A 16082-nucleotide genomic window follows, 5' to 3' on the forward strand; every position below is an offset into this window, starting at 1 on the left:
TTTCATTTTCTTAATAATGCCTTTTGAAGTACAAAGGTTTAAAATTTTGATAATGTTTAATTAATCCATTTTTTCTTTTATAAATCATACTTCTGATATTATATCCAAGAAATATTTTCTTTTTAATATTTATTTGGCTGCATCAGGTCTTAGTCGCAAAATATGGGATCTCTAGTTGTGGCCCACAGGCTTAGTTGCTCTGAGACATGTGAGATCTTAGTTCCCCCACTAGGGATTGAATTCATGTACCCTGCATTGCAAGGTGGATTCTTAACTTCTGGGCCACCAGGGAAGTCCATGCCACTCCACTTCTGACTGCTGTGGGCCTCAGTTTCCTCATGTCGTGACAATCAATGGGAATAATACAGAAGCCACAAAAGATCATCCCCAATCAGTTCCTGGGTTTGAAGATCTGTCTCTTCTGGCCTACACTGTGCTATAATAATATTTTTCCTTTAAATGCACTGCTAACATTTAAAAATTGGGTGATTTCACATAAACACAGGGATTTCCAGTCTCTTGACAAACTGGAAGATGTGGCCAAACTAGGCCCACCTTCCTACTTACTGGGCAGTAAGTCAGCCAGAGTGAGTGCTGGAACGGCCTCCACGCTGGGCTGTTCTCTCCAGACTGACAGAGGCTCCACCACTCCCTGTTGGCTTGCACCCCGTCCACCTCACTTTGAGACAGAACCCCAGGTGGTGTTAGTGGCAAAGAACCTGCCTGCCAATGCAGGAGACATAAGAGACGCGGGTTCCATACCTGGGTCGGGAAGATCCCCTGGAGGAGAGCATGGCAACCCACACTGTATTCTTGCCTGGAGAATCCCATGGATGGAGGAATCTGGCGGGTTAGAGTCCATAGGGTCACAAAGTGTTTTGGACGTGACTTAGCACGCACGCAGCACAGGACCAGCTGTTGTAATTGTGAGGCCAGCCAGGGGTGGTGGTATGAGTGGGGACTCAAATCCATGCCTTGCTCCAGTCACCAGGTCATGCTACCCCAGGCTTGCCTTCACCCAGAAGAGGTGCCTTAAAAAAAAAAAAAAAACTACCTAAAGACTCTTACAGGCCAGTGCAGGCCCTGATTAGCTAAAGCTAGTCTTCCTTCTTGAAGGAGAAGACATGCCAAATCTTTGTACATGCAAATAATTCTAAAGAGCGAGAAATTTTCAACCTTGTTTCTGGGGATTTTTGTTTGTTTGACTATAATTCCCTGTGCTGTACAATATACCCTTGTTGCTTATATATTTCATTTGTTTTTAATTTTTTATTTATTTGGTTGCATGCATGCATGCTAAGTCGCTTCATTTGTGTCCAACTCTTGGCAAACCTATGGACTGCAGCCCACCAGGTTCCTTTATCCATGGGATTCTCCAGGCAAGAATACTGGAGTGGGTTGCCATGCCCTCTCCCAGGGGATCTTCCCAACCCAGGGATCAAACCTGCCTCTCTACATTGGCCGGTGGGCTCTTTACCACTAACACCACCTGGAAAGCCCTTGTTTGCCTTCACCGGGTCCCAGTTGCGGCAGCGTGTGAACTCTTAGTTGGGGCTTATGGGGTCTAGTTCCCTGACCAGGAATTGAACCCAGGCCCCCTGCATTGGGAGCACAGGGTCTTAGCCACCGGACCACCAGAGAAGTCTCAATCTTGTTTCTTGATGATATTTCTGTAACCATTTGTTGTAGGTTAGGAACAACACTGGCAGGACTTCCCTCCCTGACAGTCCAGTGATTAGGACTGGGCACTTTCACTGCTGAGGGCTCAGGTTCAATCCCAGGTTGGGGAACTAAGATCCTACAAGTGGCACAGTGTGGCCAAAAAATAAAATAGAGACAACACCGGCACCACCGTTCAAGACTAAAGTGTTAAAATTGATGAGGGAGAATGTCAGGTAGCGGAAAATCTCTCCGAGGCATGACACGGAAGCCATTCTGCCTAAAATTGAAAAGATTGACCTCACAAGGTGCTAGCAAGTGCGGCTGTCATGCACTGTTGATGGGGGTGCACAGTCATGCTGAAAAAAATGATTGGGTGCGTTCTCGTAAAGAGCATGTGATCCAAGAATTCCACTCCCACATATTTACTCGTGAGAAATGAAAACATATGTCCACACAACCACTTGAATGTGAATGTTCATAGAAGCTTTATTCATAACAGCTGGAGACAACCCAAATGTCCATCCTGCCGAGTGAGTAAACAGATTGTGGTTTATCTGTTCAATGGAATACTATTCAGTGATAAACAGGAGTGAACTGGCGATTAATACAGCGATGATGTGACTGAATCACACAGTGTTCTGCTAAAGGGAGGAAGACACAGGGGTGCATCCTATGGTTGTCACTCAGGGTCCAATCCAGAGACAGAAACCACACAGTAATTTGAAGGGAGAATGTTTAATATACAGATTTATTTATCATAGCAGGGGATTAGAGTTAGAAGGAGTAGCTGCTGAGAAATAAAGAGAATGGTAAAGAATATAAAATGGCAAATACAGGGAGCAACCTCTACCCCTAAGATCTAAGATAGAGAGCTTGAGAAAGGTGTCAGCTCCAGACTGACCTTGGCAGTCCCAGAAAACCTCACGCTTTGGGGTTTTTCTTTTCTTTTTTTTTTTTTGACATCTATTTTTATTTATTTGGCTATGCCAGGTCTTAGCTGTGGCATGCAGGATCTAGTTCCCTGACCAGGGATTGAACCCTGGCTCCCTGCACGGAGCCTTAAGCCAGTGGACCACCAGGGAAGTCCCCAGACCCTGATGCTTTGGGAGAACACTAAGACATGGCTCACTAAAGGGCAAAGGAGTCCCTTTGGTGCTCCGGTTGTGTAACTTGCTGGAAATCCACTCTCTGGAACTTACCAGAAGTCGGTCCTTTAATAAAGGATGCTCAGGAAAACAGTTCGCAAGGAAGTGTCACCAGAGGCAGTCAGCCAAGAAACCAGCTGAGGTAGGTGCCGGGGCAAGGTGCTGGCTGAGGGGTGCTCCTCACTGCCAGGCACTGGAGAAGCCTACACCCTTCTGAATGCGGCAGGAAAAGCTGCCTGCCTTTGGGGAACCGCGTATGGAAGCTAGAAGCAAAACTGTTTCCTCCTGCAACACCTCTCTGGCTCCCTCTACTGGCAAACTTTAGCATGGCAGCCGGCAAAGGAAGAAGATTTAAATGCCTGAACTCCAGTTTCTCAACTTGGAACTGTGAGGCAGTAAATTGGTAACTGCACTCCATATGATTCCATTTATATGAAACTCTAGAAAAGAAAACTTCTAGTGACAAAAAAATAGAGTAAAATGTCTCACCTCTTGTTTATGAGGATGGTTGTCCCATTGCATACAGTTGTTAGAACACAAACTATACACATGAAATGTTTGCGTTTTATTGGATGTAAATTAGACATCCGTGAATGTATTTTTTTTTTAATTTTTAAAAATTTCTGGGAAATAAAACTCTTGGGCATATATAAATGGAATATATGCATGCATGCACACACAGCAGAAAGTGAAAGTCGCTCAGTCCAGTCCGACTGTTTGCAACCCCATGGACTATACAGTCCATGGAATTCTCCAGGCCAGAATACCGGAGTGGATAGCCATTCCCTTCTCCAGGGGATCTTCCCAAACTAGGGGTCGAACCCAGGTCTCCCTCATTGCAGGAGGATTCTTTACCAGCTGAGCTACCAGGGAAGAACCACAGAAATGTGCCCCAAATCCCACCACTGAGATTCCCTCGCTTATCCCGGTGCATACACTGTATCTCCGTGAAGTGTTCCTGGAGGTAATTCCTGTCTTTGGCTTGGTGGCTTGTTCAAACATTCTCCCTGAGGAGTTCAACATGGGTGCCCTAGGTAGTTGGCAGGAGTTTTGAAAGGGAGATGAGTTGGACATGTGCCCACCCGCCTCTCCCATTTCCTTCTCCCCAAGGGAGATCCACAAAGGGCCTCTCACTAGGTTCAGATCACCGAATCTTCATCCAAAGAGTGAAATCCGATTAGTTCCTGTATGACATTGGGTCTTACTTATTCCCGAGTCCCAGACATGACTTAAGGATATTTCACCTTCACTGCTCACATCCAGCCCTTGAGACACAACAGTTAGTCATATGTCACACGTTACAGACAAGAAAACTGAGGCTCAGAGGCCAGCAACATGCCAAAGTGATGGCCTGCCCAAGAAAAGGCAGAACCAGATTTTTTTTTTTTCCGGCTGTGCTGGGTCTTTGTTGCTGGTCTGGTTTTTCTCCAGTTGCAACAAGCAGGGGCTGCTCTCTAGTTGTGACATTCAGGCTTCTCATTGCAGTGGCTTCTCGTTGCAGAGCATGGGCTCTAGAGAACAGGCTCGTTATTGTGGAGCATGGGCTTAGTTGTTCCAAGGCATCTGGGATCTTCCCTGATCAGGGACTGAACCCGTGTCTCCTGCCTTGGCAGGTGGATTCTTTACCCTTGAGCCACCAGGGAAGCCCAGAACCAGGATTTGAACCTGGATTATCTGCCTCCATAGTGGGAGGTCCTGACCACCAGCTGTCCTGCTGGGAGCAGCAGCCTAGAGTCCTAGAAACCCTCAGCCACTCCCTGCCCCCAGCAGAGGATCCTAATAGGCTTTACCAATATTGAATCTTTGACAGTTGAGTCTTTTCTACCCCCATGATTGTATTCTGAAACAATTCAGGCATATAGAAACGCTCAAATAATTATACAGTGACTCCTAAGATAGGGAGACAAAGACAGTGCCTGTGTATTTTCTTAGACTGATACTGAAACATTACCGTTCACAGCAGCTGTTGTTCAGTATTCCAAATTCATAAAACAAAAGTTAGTGACATGACACTTCAAGTACAAAAATGTATAAATACCACAGCAAGTACAATCATACATTTATAAATATACAAAGGTTGAGACTTCCCCGGTGGTTCAGCAGTTAAGACCCTGCAGTCCCACTGCAGGGGGCAAGGGTTTGATCCCTAGTGGGGGAACTAAACATCTTACATGCCACATGGCCCCGCCAACAAAAATTAATAAATAATAAATAAGCAGTGGTTGCACCTAAGTTGTCCCAATATATTAATAGTTGATCAAATCATAAAAGTAATTTCAAAATCGATGGACGTATGCTTGCTAAATTAATAAAGATAAAATTAACAAAGATAAGGAAGAAAATTAACCAAGTAAAAATGACACTATAGGGCTTCCCAGGTGGCATGGTGGTAAAGAATCTGCCTGCCAGTGTAGGAGACACAGATTCGATTCCTGATCTGGGAAGATTCCACATGCCTCCAGACAACTAAGCCCGTGTGTCACAACCATGGAGCCTGTGCTCTAGCCTGGGAGCTGCAACTACTGAAACCCTTGAGCCCTAGAGCACTCTGCAACTAGAGGAAAGCCCGAGCAGCAATGAAGACCCAGCACAGCCACAAATAAGAATAATAAATAAAATTTCTTTCAGAAACGCTATATAAAATGAAGATAGTTTAATGAATCATGAGCTGTGAAAATGAAATGATACTATTGGATCTTCATCAAGAGTAATTACTCTGGGAAAAGTGTGCAGCTAGCGGGAGAGACCATGTGGAGATGGGGAACTGCCTGGGGAATTCCCAGCCAGAGAGTCCCCTGGTTCAGCGCTGAGCAGAGGAGTGACGAACTTTCAGAAGATGACCGAGTGCCATGCTCTGCCTGAGGACCACGGCACAAGAGCCCCTGAGAACCATGTGACTGAGCCCAGTTAGTCCCCAGGATCATCAAAGATAGTCATAAAATAATGCTTATTATACCATGGCAATGGTTTTACCACTGAGTCATGGGGGTATTTTTGTGCAAAAATTTCCAGTCAGTATAAAAAGGCCCTACACGATTCGAGGAACCACCAAGGAAAGAGAGAAGCCACCTCTTAATAGTTTCAAGGGTTCTTGAATTTAAAAATAGTCCTTTTGTGGTGGCTTTGGGCAGCACATATATACTAAGATTGGAATGATACAGAGAAGACTAGCATGCCCCCTGGGCAAGGATGACTCATGTATTTGTGAAGCAGCTTCCCTTGTGGCTCAGATGGTAAAGAATCTATCTGCCTGCAATGCGGGAGACCCAGGTTCCATCCCTAGGTGGGGAAGATCCCCTAGAGAAGGGAATGGCAACCCAGTCCAGTATTCTTGCCTGGAGAATTCCATGGACAGAGGAGCCTGGCAGGCTACCCAGTGTGTGGGGTCGCAAAAAGTCGGACATGACTGAGCAACTAACACTTTCACTTTTTAAAATCATCATCATCGTCCTCATCCTATTTTTTGTTCGATAACTTTGCGGAGAGCCTTTTGGATATCTTTTGGTTCCTTTCCATGGATTACCACCTCTGTTTTTATTGTTATTATTGTTTCCAGTAAACCTCTTCTAGAAACAAACTGTACAGCCTGATGAATTTTCACAAATGAACTATACCTGACTTTAGATCAAGAAACAGGAAGGAAAAAAAACAACTTTCAAATGAGTACCTCTGCCCAGATGGAACTTTTTAAAAAACTTATTTTATTGAAATATAGTTGATTTAAGAAAAAAATAAACGCAAAAAAGAAGAGAATATAGTTGATTTACAATGTTGGGTTAATTTCTGCTGTACAGCAGAGTGGTTCAGTTATACATACATACACCTTCTTTTTCATATTCCTTTCCATTATGGCTTATCCCAGGATATTGAACATAGTTTTCTGTGCTACACATTAGAACCTTGGTGTGTTTTTTTAATATTTTTTAAAATTTATGTATCATTTATTTGGCAGCATGTGGGATCTAGTTCCCTGACCAGGAATCGAACTTAGGCCCCTGCATTGGGAGCACAGAGACAGTCAATGGACCACCAGGGAAACCCCAGGATCTTGTTTACCCATTCTATTTATAATAGTTTGCATCTGCTAACCCCAAACTGTCAATCCCTCCTTCCCTGATTCCCCTCCCTCTTGGCAACCCCAAGTCTGTTCTCTATGTCTGTGAGTCTGTTTCTGCTTTATAGATAAGTTCACTTGTGTTATATTTTAGATTCCACATATAAGTGATATTACATGCCATTTGCCACTTACTGTACTTAGAATAATAATCTCCAGGTCCACCTATGTTGCTGCAAATGACATTATTTCATTCTTTTTTATGACTGAGCAATATCCTGTTATATATATGGACCACACCTTTATCCATTCCAAATGGAACTTTTAGTCCTGCCTGGGATTCTCTTGGTCATCCTCTGTGAGTAGTACCTGTCCCCTGAAATACAAGTCACTGACCACCGTTACATTTCGCAAGGGCTGCATAAAAGACCACTCAAAATGCAGTGACTTAAAACAGTACCCATTCCTTTATTATTCTGATGGCTCAGGGACTGACTGGGCTCAGCTGAGCAATTCTCAGGGGCTGTTGTGCAGGTCCCATCAGGCAGTGATTGGGGCTGGGTCATCTGAGGGCTCATTAACTTCCCTGTCTAGCACCTGGGGATGTCATTGTTGTTGTTCAGTTGCTAAGTCGTGTCCAGCTCTTTTTCGACCCCAGTAGCCCACCAGGCTCCTCTGCCCATGGAATTCTCCAGGCAAGAAAACTGGAGTGGGTTGCCATTCCCTCCTCCAGGGGAACTTTCTCACCCAGGGATCGAACCTGGGTCTCTTACATTGGCAGGTGGATTCTTTACCACTGAGCCAACAGCACCTAGGATGGGAAGACCCAAACAGCTGAGGCTCCCCAAGCATATATATATACATATATATGTATGTATATATGTGTGTATCTTCCTGTGGTCTCTCCACTGTGACGACTTCAGGACAGCCAGACTCACAGGTGACTCAGGCGGTGGTGTGCTGGAACTGGTTCACACCAGTGAACATTGTGGAAAGCATTGTGGACAGCGCTTTCCAACTCCAAAGTTCAGAGACATCATGTTGGTAGTTTGCCATCAGCCATGGACAGTATATTCACACCACAGAAATCAACAAATGCTACAATCTTAAATCCAAAAGCTCTGAAAACCATGTCTTTCACGGATTCCCCAATCGGGGATCGAACCTGCACACCCTGGATTGGAAGGCAAAGTCTCAACCACGGGACCCCCAGGGAAGTCCAAGAGCCCGTTGTTAAACATTTAGGAGCACACCACTGGACTCATGTCTCCCCAGGCACGCATCCCCAGACAACACAACCTCCACAACCCCTTAGCAACGTCACTTCTGTGATGCTCTGAAAAGGTGAAGCAGTCCCAAAGGCCTGCCCATGTCAAGGGGAGGGGTGTGAATGGAGAATGGTCAAGTCCTGGAAAAGAGTATGTCAGATCAGATATGTTGTTATAGCCATTTGGGGAGGATGTCTGCTGTGCATCACAGGTCCCTGGAAACTGAATACCAGTATCATCCCCCAGTCACTGTGACAACCAATACAATTATCCTCCCCACCAGACACACACACACATCCGAACACCCTGGCAGCACGCAGTGACCTGCCATTCTGACCCAGCAAGTAGCTGGCATTCAGCTGGGTTGGACATGGTGGCTACAAGGCACCTCATGGTCCTCAGAAGAGCATTACAGATAAGCATTTTGAATACCCAGGGCTCATACAGTACATCACTTGAAAGTCCTTGCTCCCCAGTGAAGTCTGGCTGCCCTCGTGGCATGAGGGGACCACTCTCAGGTCCAGAAATCCCCCACTCACCAGTGATCAGCACATTTCTAAGGAGAGCTGACCCAGGGAACTAGGCTCTGATGAGTTTCATGTCCATGCCGGGCAAGCTGGTGGACTCACTTGTAAATTGCAGCTAATTATTAATGCAACTAATAACCACCTGGGGGCAAAATACACTCTAGTTGCTAAAGCCTGTCTCCACAACTTCAGTTCTCTGTTGTGGGGGCAAAGCAGGGTCAGGCTTTGTGCTATGTCCACAGACCGCTTGCCTGATACAAGCTTAATTCTTAACAAGACCTTAATCAATTTATTTCAAAAAAGTAACAGCTGACATGAATCGAGCACTTACTGACGCTAGATGATATAACAAGCATTAGATCATTGAAGGCTCTTAACCCAGGGCAACCTCCGAGAATCATTTTGGCCATTAAAACACAATGATGGAATTCAGTGCAATGATGCAGCTTAAATGCTCAGCACAGTGGTTTAGGAAGGGCCCAATAAATGTCACCAGATGGAAATATCATAGCTAAATGGTTGCTAGTCATCTTTTTATGGTGTGTAATAATAATAGCAACTAACATAGTTTAGTGTCTAATATATTAATATCACTTTTACTTACGAGATACCGGAGGTTATTTCTTGAGTGCTTTACCAATATTAATCCAGTTCATTCTCACAACAACCCTATGAAGGAAGTATGGTTAACACCCTCATTTTCAGAAGAAGAAAGTGAGGCACAAAAAGATGAAGAGATTTGCCCTTGAGGCAAGAGGCTTAGCTGGGACTCAACCCAGGCTGGCTGGACTCAGGAATCAGCATTTCATCACTAAGCTCTTTTGCCAAGGTGTTGTGTTTTGTTTTAAATAAAGGCGTTTCGTTTTGTTATGCCTCAGTTTCCTCAACTGTGAAGTGGGTTTCTGATGTGACAGTTCGTTCACTCAGTCACTTAATATCTCTTTCCGTTCCGTTCCATCACTCAGTTGTGTCCGACTCTTTGCGACCCCATGGACTGTAGCCTACCAGGCTTCTCCGTCCATGGGATTCTCCAGGCAAGAATACTGGAGTGGGTTACCATTTCCTTCTCCAGGGGATCTACCCGACCCAGGGATTGAACCCGGGTCTCCCGCATTGGAGGCAGACGCTTTAACCTCTGAGCCACCAGGGAAGCCCACTAATATCTCTTTATTGAACACTTATTGTGTGTCACACACTGGTGTGGAGACTGGTGTGCAGTGTGCAAAATCAGCAGCAATTCTGCCCTCATAGTGATTATTACCATGTGGCTAGGAGAATAGACAATACGGAAGATTTACTTAATTAAGTCAATTATATCAATATATGGGCTTCCCTGGTGGCTCCGATGGTAAAGAATCCGCCTATACTTATGTGTGTGGTGTGATAGGAGTGTTAGAAAAGAATAAAGTAAGGAAAAGGGAAGGAGAAGTAGGTGATGGTCATGAGGCCCTGAAATTGTAAATATAGTGGCCAGAGACAGACTCGTGGAGAAGTTGAGCCAAGGTTTGAAGGAAGTGTGGAGGTGAGCAAAGAAGTCCTCAGGATCCAGGTGATGAAAACAGACTGTGCGAAGGCTCTGAGGCCTGGAGGCTGGCATGGCCGGGGCGGAGTGAGTAAGGGAAATGCGGGCAGGGAGACGGCAAGTGCGGATCACGGGGGCCTGTGGGCTGCAGTGAGCAACTGTCCCTGACCCTGACAAGGTGGAGCCCAGCGGGGCTCTGAGCAGGCAGGGACTGGACCCAAACTCAGGTGTTCACACCTGTCCTGGCTGCTTGTGGGAAACAAGCTGTTGGGGAAAGGAGCAGGGAGACAGCAATGGTCCAGGTGAGAGGTGATGGGAGTGGATGAGATCCCCAAGGGAGTGAATACTGATGGAGAATAGAGGAGGTTCAAAGACTAATCCCTGACCCTGAGATCAGAGGAAGGAGGGAGAAACAGCCAAGGAGACTGACGGAGCCACCAGGCAGCCAGAAGGGGTCCAGAGGGATGTGGTGGCTCAGAGAAGTGAAGTGAAGAGTGAAGAGAGCGGCTCCTGTGTCAGGTGCTGTTAACAGGTCAAGCAAAGTGAAGACTGAGCGAACAGTGACTGTTGGTGCAGCACCCAGGGAGGTCACTGGTGGGTGACCTTGACATTTCAGGGTAGAGAAGGAGGGGCTTCCCTGGTGGCTCAGGGAATCTGCCTGCAATGCTGCAGACCCAGGTTCAATCCCTGGGTCAGGTAGATCCCCTGGAGAAGGGGATGGCTACTCACTCCAGTATTCTTGCCTGGAGAATTCCATGGATGGAGGAGCCTGGCAGGCTACAGCCCATGGGGTCGCAAAGAGTCGGACATGACTGAGCGACTAACATTTTAAGGAGGGCAAAGCCTGATTAGCGAAGGTATGAGCGAGAATAGCAGTAGAGTGTGACAGTGCGTGTGTCAACTTTTTGCAGAAGTTTTACTATAAAGAGGACCAAAGAAATGGGGTCATAGCTGGAAAGGGAGCTGGAATCAAGAGTATTTTCATTCATTTTCATGTGAGATGACTCTGTGTGGGCTGATGAGAATGACCCATTCTCGATCAACCCTGATGGCCCAGGGAAGCTGAAGGTGCAGCAGAGAGAGAGAACTATGAGGCAGTGGCCTGGAATAGGCACAGTTATGGTGGGAAAGCAGACGGCAGGGAGGGTCTATGGGGCAGTGGGGGTCTGCGGACATACACTTTCTATCGATTTTTTTCCTGCAAAATAAGAATCAAGGAGGGACTTTCATGGTGGTCCAGAGGTTAGGACTCTGTGCTTCCACCTCTTCAGGGAGAACTGGTTGGATCCCTGGTTAGGGGGAACTGAGTAAGAACGTGCATGCCATACCACATGGCCAAAAATAAATAAGAAGCAAAAAAAGAGTGAAAAGGTGGAAGGAAGTGTGATGTGTTGGAGGTTAGGGTAGAAGGTGTGAAATAACTATGTATAGAGAGGAAGAGCTAGTGGATAAGAGGAATGTAATCTGATTGCCAGACAGCACTACAGGCACGCTTGAGCGTCAAGTTCACAAACTTGAAGTGGAGCCGGCCAGTGGAGTCGTGTGTTGTTCTTCAGCTGCTTTAAACCGTGTGAGTACAGGCACAGGTAAGTGGAGGGCTTGGATTTAACCAGGTCATGTGTGGGAGGAAGCAGAGGAGGCCAGGGTGTATGCAAAAAATGTTTTTAATGATTAACCAAGGAACTTAAGCTTGATAAAGAAGAACTGAGAATTGATGGGGTGGGGGGAAATGAAAAAGAGGTAGGGACAAAGGACGAGAGATCATAGATGAGGACTGTGGAGGGTCTAGGGCGCTGGAGGGACAGAGCTGGAAAGAGAGGAGGTGATGACTGGACAGTGAGAAGCCTGAGACGGAGGCTCTGGAGAGGCCGTTGTCACTGAGACAAGGCATAGGTGCAGCCACAGGAAAGGGGCTAGGAGGACTGCTGGTCGGGGAACAAGAGAGGCCCGGATGGTAGAAGGAAGGATCATCAACCTGGATATGGAAGTCACCCAGAATGTTCATAAGAGCGAGCTAAGTGGCAATGAGCCTAGAGCCAAAACCATGGAGAAGTGATGAGTAGTCATCTGGGTCACCAGATGATGCTGACAAGGTGACAAACGATCAACCCTGATGGCCGGGGCGTTTGAGGGAGGGAGAATGATCTGAAAACAGTACCAAGGAGCAAGATGTACCCACTTCGAAGAGTCACAGGACATCTGGGTTCTGGTTAGAGCAAGAAGGTGACAAGAATGTTCAGCGAAGAGATTGAGGAAATGGATTTTGCTGAAGGACAGGTCATGGATTCCAAAGGCCAGAGAGTTGGGACAACTGGGGAATGGAGCGGAAATGGTTGCCCTCTCGGTGGGTTTTTCTCATAGGTCTTCAGTGAGCGTATGGTCATATGTAAAGTGCTCAGCCTGACACAAGTGCACCGACCAGAGCAGGAAGCCGTGGTTAGCAGCCCTCCTGGGGTCATGATCAGGCTTAGGGGTTTGTTGCTCAAGGGGGAAAGATGGGGAGAAACCGGTCTCTGTCTGGAGCCAAGTGGCAGGAACTAGATGCCGAGTTTCTTGGAGCTGGCAGCCTCCCCGTCGCCTGTGTACCTGGTGAGGTCACGGTCAAGCTCTCCTTCCGTCCTGGAAGGAGAGCTGGAGGGAGGCCAGGCTGCCCTAACCCGCCGACCCCTCTCTATCTGCAGGACTCTGGCGGCCGGAAATGGGCGCCCGGCCCTCGCGGCGGCGGCGGCTGCCCGCAGACCCGCCCATAGCCTTGGACGCGCTGCCTCCGGAGCTGCTCGTGCAGGTGCTGAGCCACGTGCCCCCGCGCGCGTTAGTGATGCGCTGCCGCCCGGTGTGCCGCGCCTGGCGCGACGTGGTGGACGGGCCCACCGTCTGGCTGCTGCAGCTGGCCCGCGACCGCAGCGCGGAGGGCCGCGCCCTCTATTCGGTGGCCCAGCGCTGCCCGCCCAACAGCGAGGATGAGGAGGAGTTTCCGCTCTGCGCCCTGGCGCGCTACTGCCTGAGAGCGCCCCTAGGCCGCAACCTCATCTTCAACTCCTGCGGAGAGCGTGGGTGCCGGGGGTGGGGCCGAGGGGCGGGGCGGGGCCAGGGGTGGGACCGAAGAGCCCCCAGGGATGGGTGGGCGGGGCCAGGAGAAAAGGGACAGGGTCCTTGAGAAACTGGGTGGGCGAGGCCAGGGAGGAGCTGGGGAAGAGACAGACTGAGCGGGAGGAGCCAGGGACTGTGGGCAGTGTTGTTCAGGTGCTCACTCCTGTCCAGCTCTTTGCGGTCCCATGGACTGCAGGACCCCGGGCCTCGCTGTCCTTTATCATCTCCGGAGCTTGCTCAAACTCATGTCCACTGAGTCAGTGATGCCATCCAAACATCTCGTCTTACGTCGTCCCCTTCTTCTCCTACCTTCAAGCTTTCCCAGCATCAGGGTCTTTTCCAACGCGTCGGCTTTTCGCATCAGGCGGCTTCAGTTGGAGCTTCAGTGGAGGGAGTACAAATTGGTTGGTAAGACAGAGCAGGCGCCAAGGGGCGGAGCCGTGGCAGAGGTGAACTGTAGAACTGCTCGAACTGTAGACGCAGTTGTTGTTCAGTCACTAAGTCGTGTCCAACTCATTGCGACTCCGTGGACTACAGCACGCCAGGCTTCACTTCCTTCACCATCTCCTGGAATTTGCTCAAACTCATATCCATTGAGTCAGTGACGCTATCCAATCATCTCATCCACTGTCGTCCCCTTCTTCTCCTGCCCTCAAGCTTTCCCAGCATCAGGGTTTTTCCCAGTGAGTTGGCTCTTCCCATTAAGTGGCCAAGGTATTGGAGCTTCAGCATCAGTCCTTCCAATGAATATTCAGGATTGATTCCCTTTAGGATTGACTGGTTTGATCTTCTTGCAGTCCGAGGGACTCTCAAGAGTCTTCTCCAGCACCAAAATTCGAAAACATGAAATCTTCAGCACTCAGCCTTCTTTATGGTCCAACTCTCACATCCATACATGATTACTGGAAAAGCCATAGCTTTGATTATACAGAACTTTGTCAGAAAAGTGATGTCTCTGCTTTTTAATACACATAGCTTTTCTTCCAAGGAGCAAGTGTCTTTTAATTTCCTGGCTACAATCACTGTCCGCAGTGATTTTGGAGCCCAAGAAAATAAAATCTGCCACTGTTTCCACTTTTCCCCATCTATTTGCCATGAAATGATGGGACTGGATGCCATGATCTTAGTTTTTTTAATGTTGAATTTTAAGCCAGCTTATTCACTCTCCTGTTTCACTTTCATCAAGAGGCTCTTTAGTTCCTCTTTGGTTTTTGCCATTAGAGTGGTATCATCTGCATATCAGAGGTTGTTGATATTTCTCCCAGAAACCTTGATTCCAGCTTGTGATTCATCCAACCCGGCATTTCACATGATGTACTCTGTATAGAAGTTAAGTAAGCAGGGTGAAAATATACAACCTTGATGCACTCTTTTCCCAGTTTTGAACCAGTCTGTTGTTTCATGTCTGGTTCTAACTGTTGCTTCTTGACCTGCATACAGGTTTCTCAGAAGGCAGGTAAAGTGGTCTGGTATTCCCATCTTTTTATAATTTCCCCAGTTTGTTATGATCCACACAGTCAAAGGCTTTAGTGTTGTCAATGAAGCAGAAGTGGATGTTTTTCTGGAATTGCCTTGCTTTTTCTATGATCTACTGGGTGTTGGCAATTTGATCTCTGGTTCCTCTGTCTTTTCTAAATCCAGCTTGTATATCTGAAAGTTTTTGGTTCACATACTGTTGAAGCCTAGCTTGAGGGATTTTGAGCATTACCTTGATAGCTTGTGAGCTGAGTGAATTGTGCGGTACAGTTGTGTGGGACAACTGTGTGGTAGTTTGAACATTAACTTTGGCCAAGCTCTTCTTTGGGATTGGAATGAAAACTGACTTTTTCCAGTCCTGTGGCCACTGCTGAGTTTTCCAAATTTGCTGGCAAATTTGCAGCACTTTAACAGCATCATTTTTTAGGATTTGAAATAGCTCAACTGGAATTCCATCACCTCCACTAGCTTTGTTCATAGTAATGCTTCCTAAGGCCCGCTTGACTTCACACTCCAGATGTCTGGCTCTGAGTGACCACACCATTGTTGTTGTCCCAGTCATTAAGTCCTTTTTTTGTATAGTTATTCTGTGTATTCTTGCCACCTGCTTTTAATCTCTTTTACTTCAATTAGGTCCTTATGGTTTCTGTCCCACCTTGTTATCCAAATTTCTTGAAGAGAACTCTAGTCTTTCCCATTCTATTGTTTTCCTCTATTTCTTTGCATTGTTCACTTAAAAAGGCTTTCTTACCTCTCCTTGCTGTTCTTTGGTACTTTGCATTCAAATGGGTATCTTTCCCTTTCTCCTTTGCATTTCGCTTCTCTTCTCCTCTCAGCTCAGACAACCACTTTGCCTTCTTGCATTTCTTTTTCTTTGGGATGGTTATGGTCACTGCCTCCTGTACAATATTACAAAGCTCCGTCCATAGTTCTGTCTACCAGATCTAATCCCTTGAATCTATTCCTCACCTCCACTGTATAATCATAAGGGATTTGATTTAGGTCGTGCCTGCATGGTCTAGTGGTTTTCTCTACTTTCTTCAATTTTGCAATAAGGAGCTGATGATCTGAGTTACAGTCAGCTCCAGGTCTTATTTTTGCTGATTGTCAAAAGCTTCTTCATCTTCCGCTGCAAAGAATATAATCAAGCTGATTTCGGTATTGACTATCTTGTGATGTCCATGTGTAGAGTCTTCTCTTGTGTGGTTGGAAGAGGGTGTTTGCCACTGGACCACTGGGGAAGTCCCCTCAACTCAGTGGGCAGTGATTAAAGCGGGAGGGGCCAGGGAGAGGGCTGGTGAGAAACCAATTGGGCGCTGATAGGGGGCGGAGCTTGCA

General features: G+C 47.0%; 1 protein-coding gene and 1 non-coding gene across 3 annotated transcripts in view; both read left to right on the top strand.

The window, feature by feature from the left end:
* Positions 1-16082, top strand: part of LOC129546845 (F-box only protein 17) — a 32120-nt gene that overhangs the window by 8222 nt on the left and 7816 nt on the right. The window contains exons 2-3 of one of the 2 annotated variants that reach the window (XM_055412208.2): positions 11654-11764; positions 12860-13228. In XM_055412208.2, coding sequence (XP_055268183.1) covers positions 12877-13228 — 352 coding nt within the window. In that variant the 5' untranslated portion in view covers positions 11654-11764; positions 12860-12876. The remainder of the gene's footprint in view (positions 1-11653; positions 11765-12859; positions 13229-16082) is intronic. The other variant, XM_055412209.2, reaches the window with a different exon arrangement.
* Positions 5925-6031, top strand: LOC129547412 (U6 spliceosomal RNA). Its single transcript, XR_008684085.1, has one exon. It is a non-coding gene; the product is annotated as a U6 spliceosomal RNA (small nuclear RNA).

This window comes from Moschus berezovskii, chromosome 22 (genome assembly GCF_049115385.1).
Source record: "Moschus berezovskii isolate FMDL1 chromosome 22, NW_MosBer_1.0, whole genome shotgun sequence".
NCBI lineage: Eukaryota > Metazoa > Chordata > Mammalia > Artiodactyla > Moschidae > Moschus > Moschus berezovskii.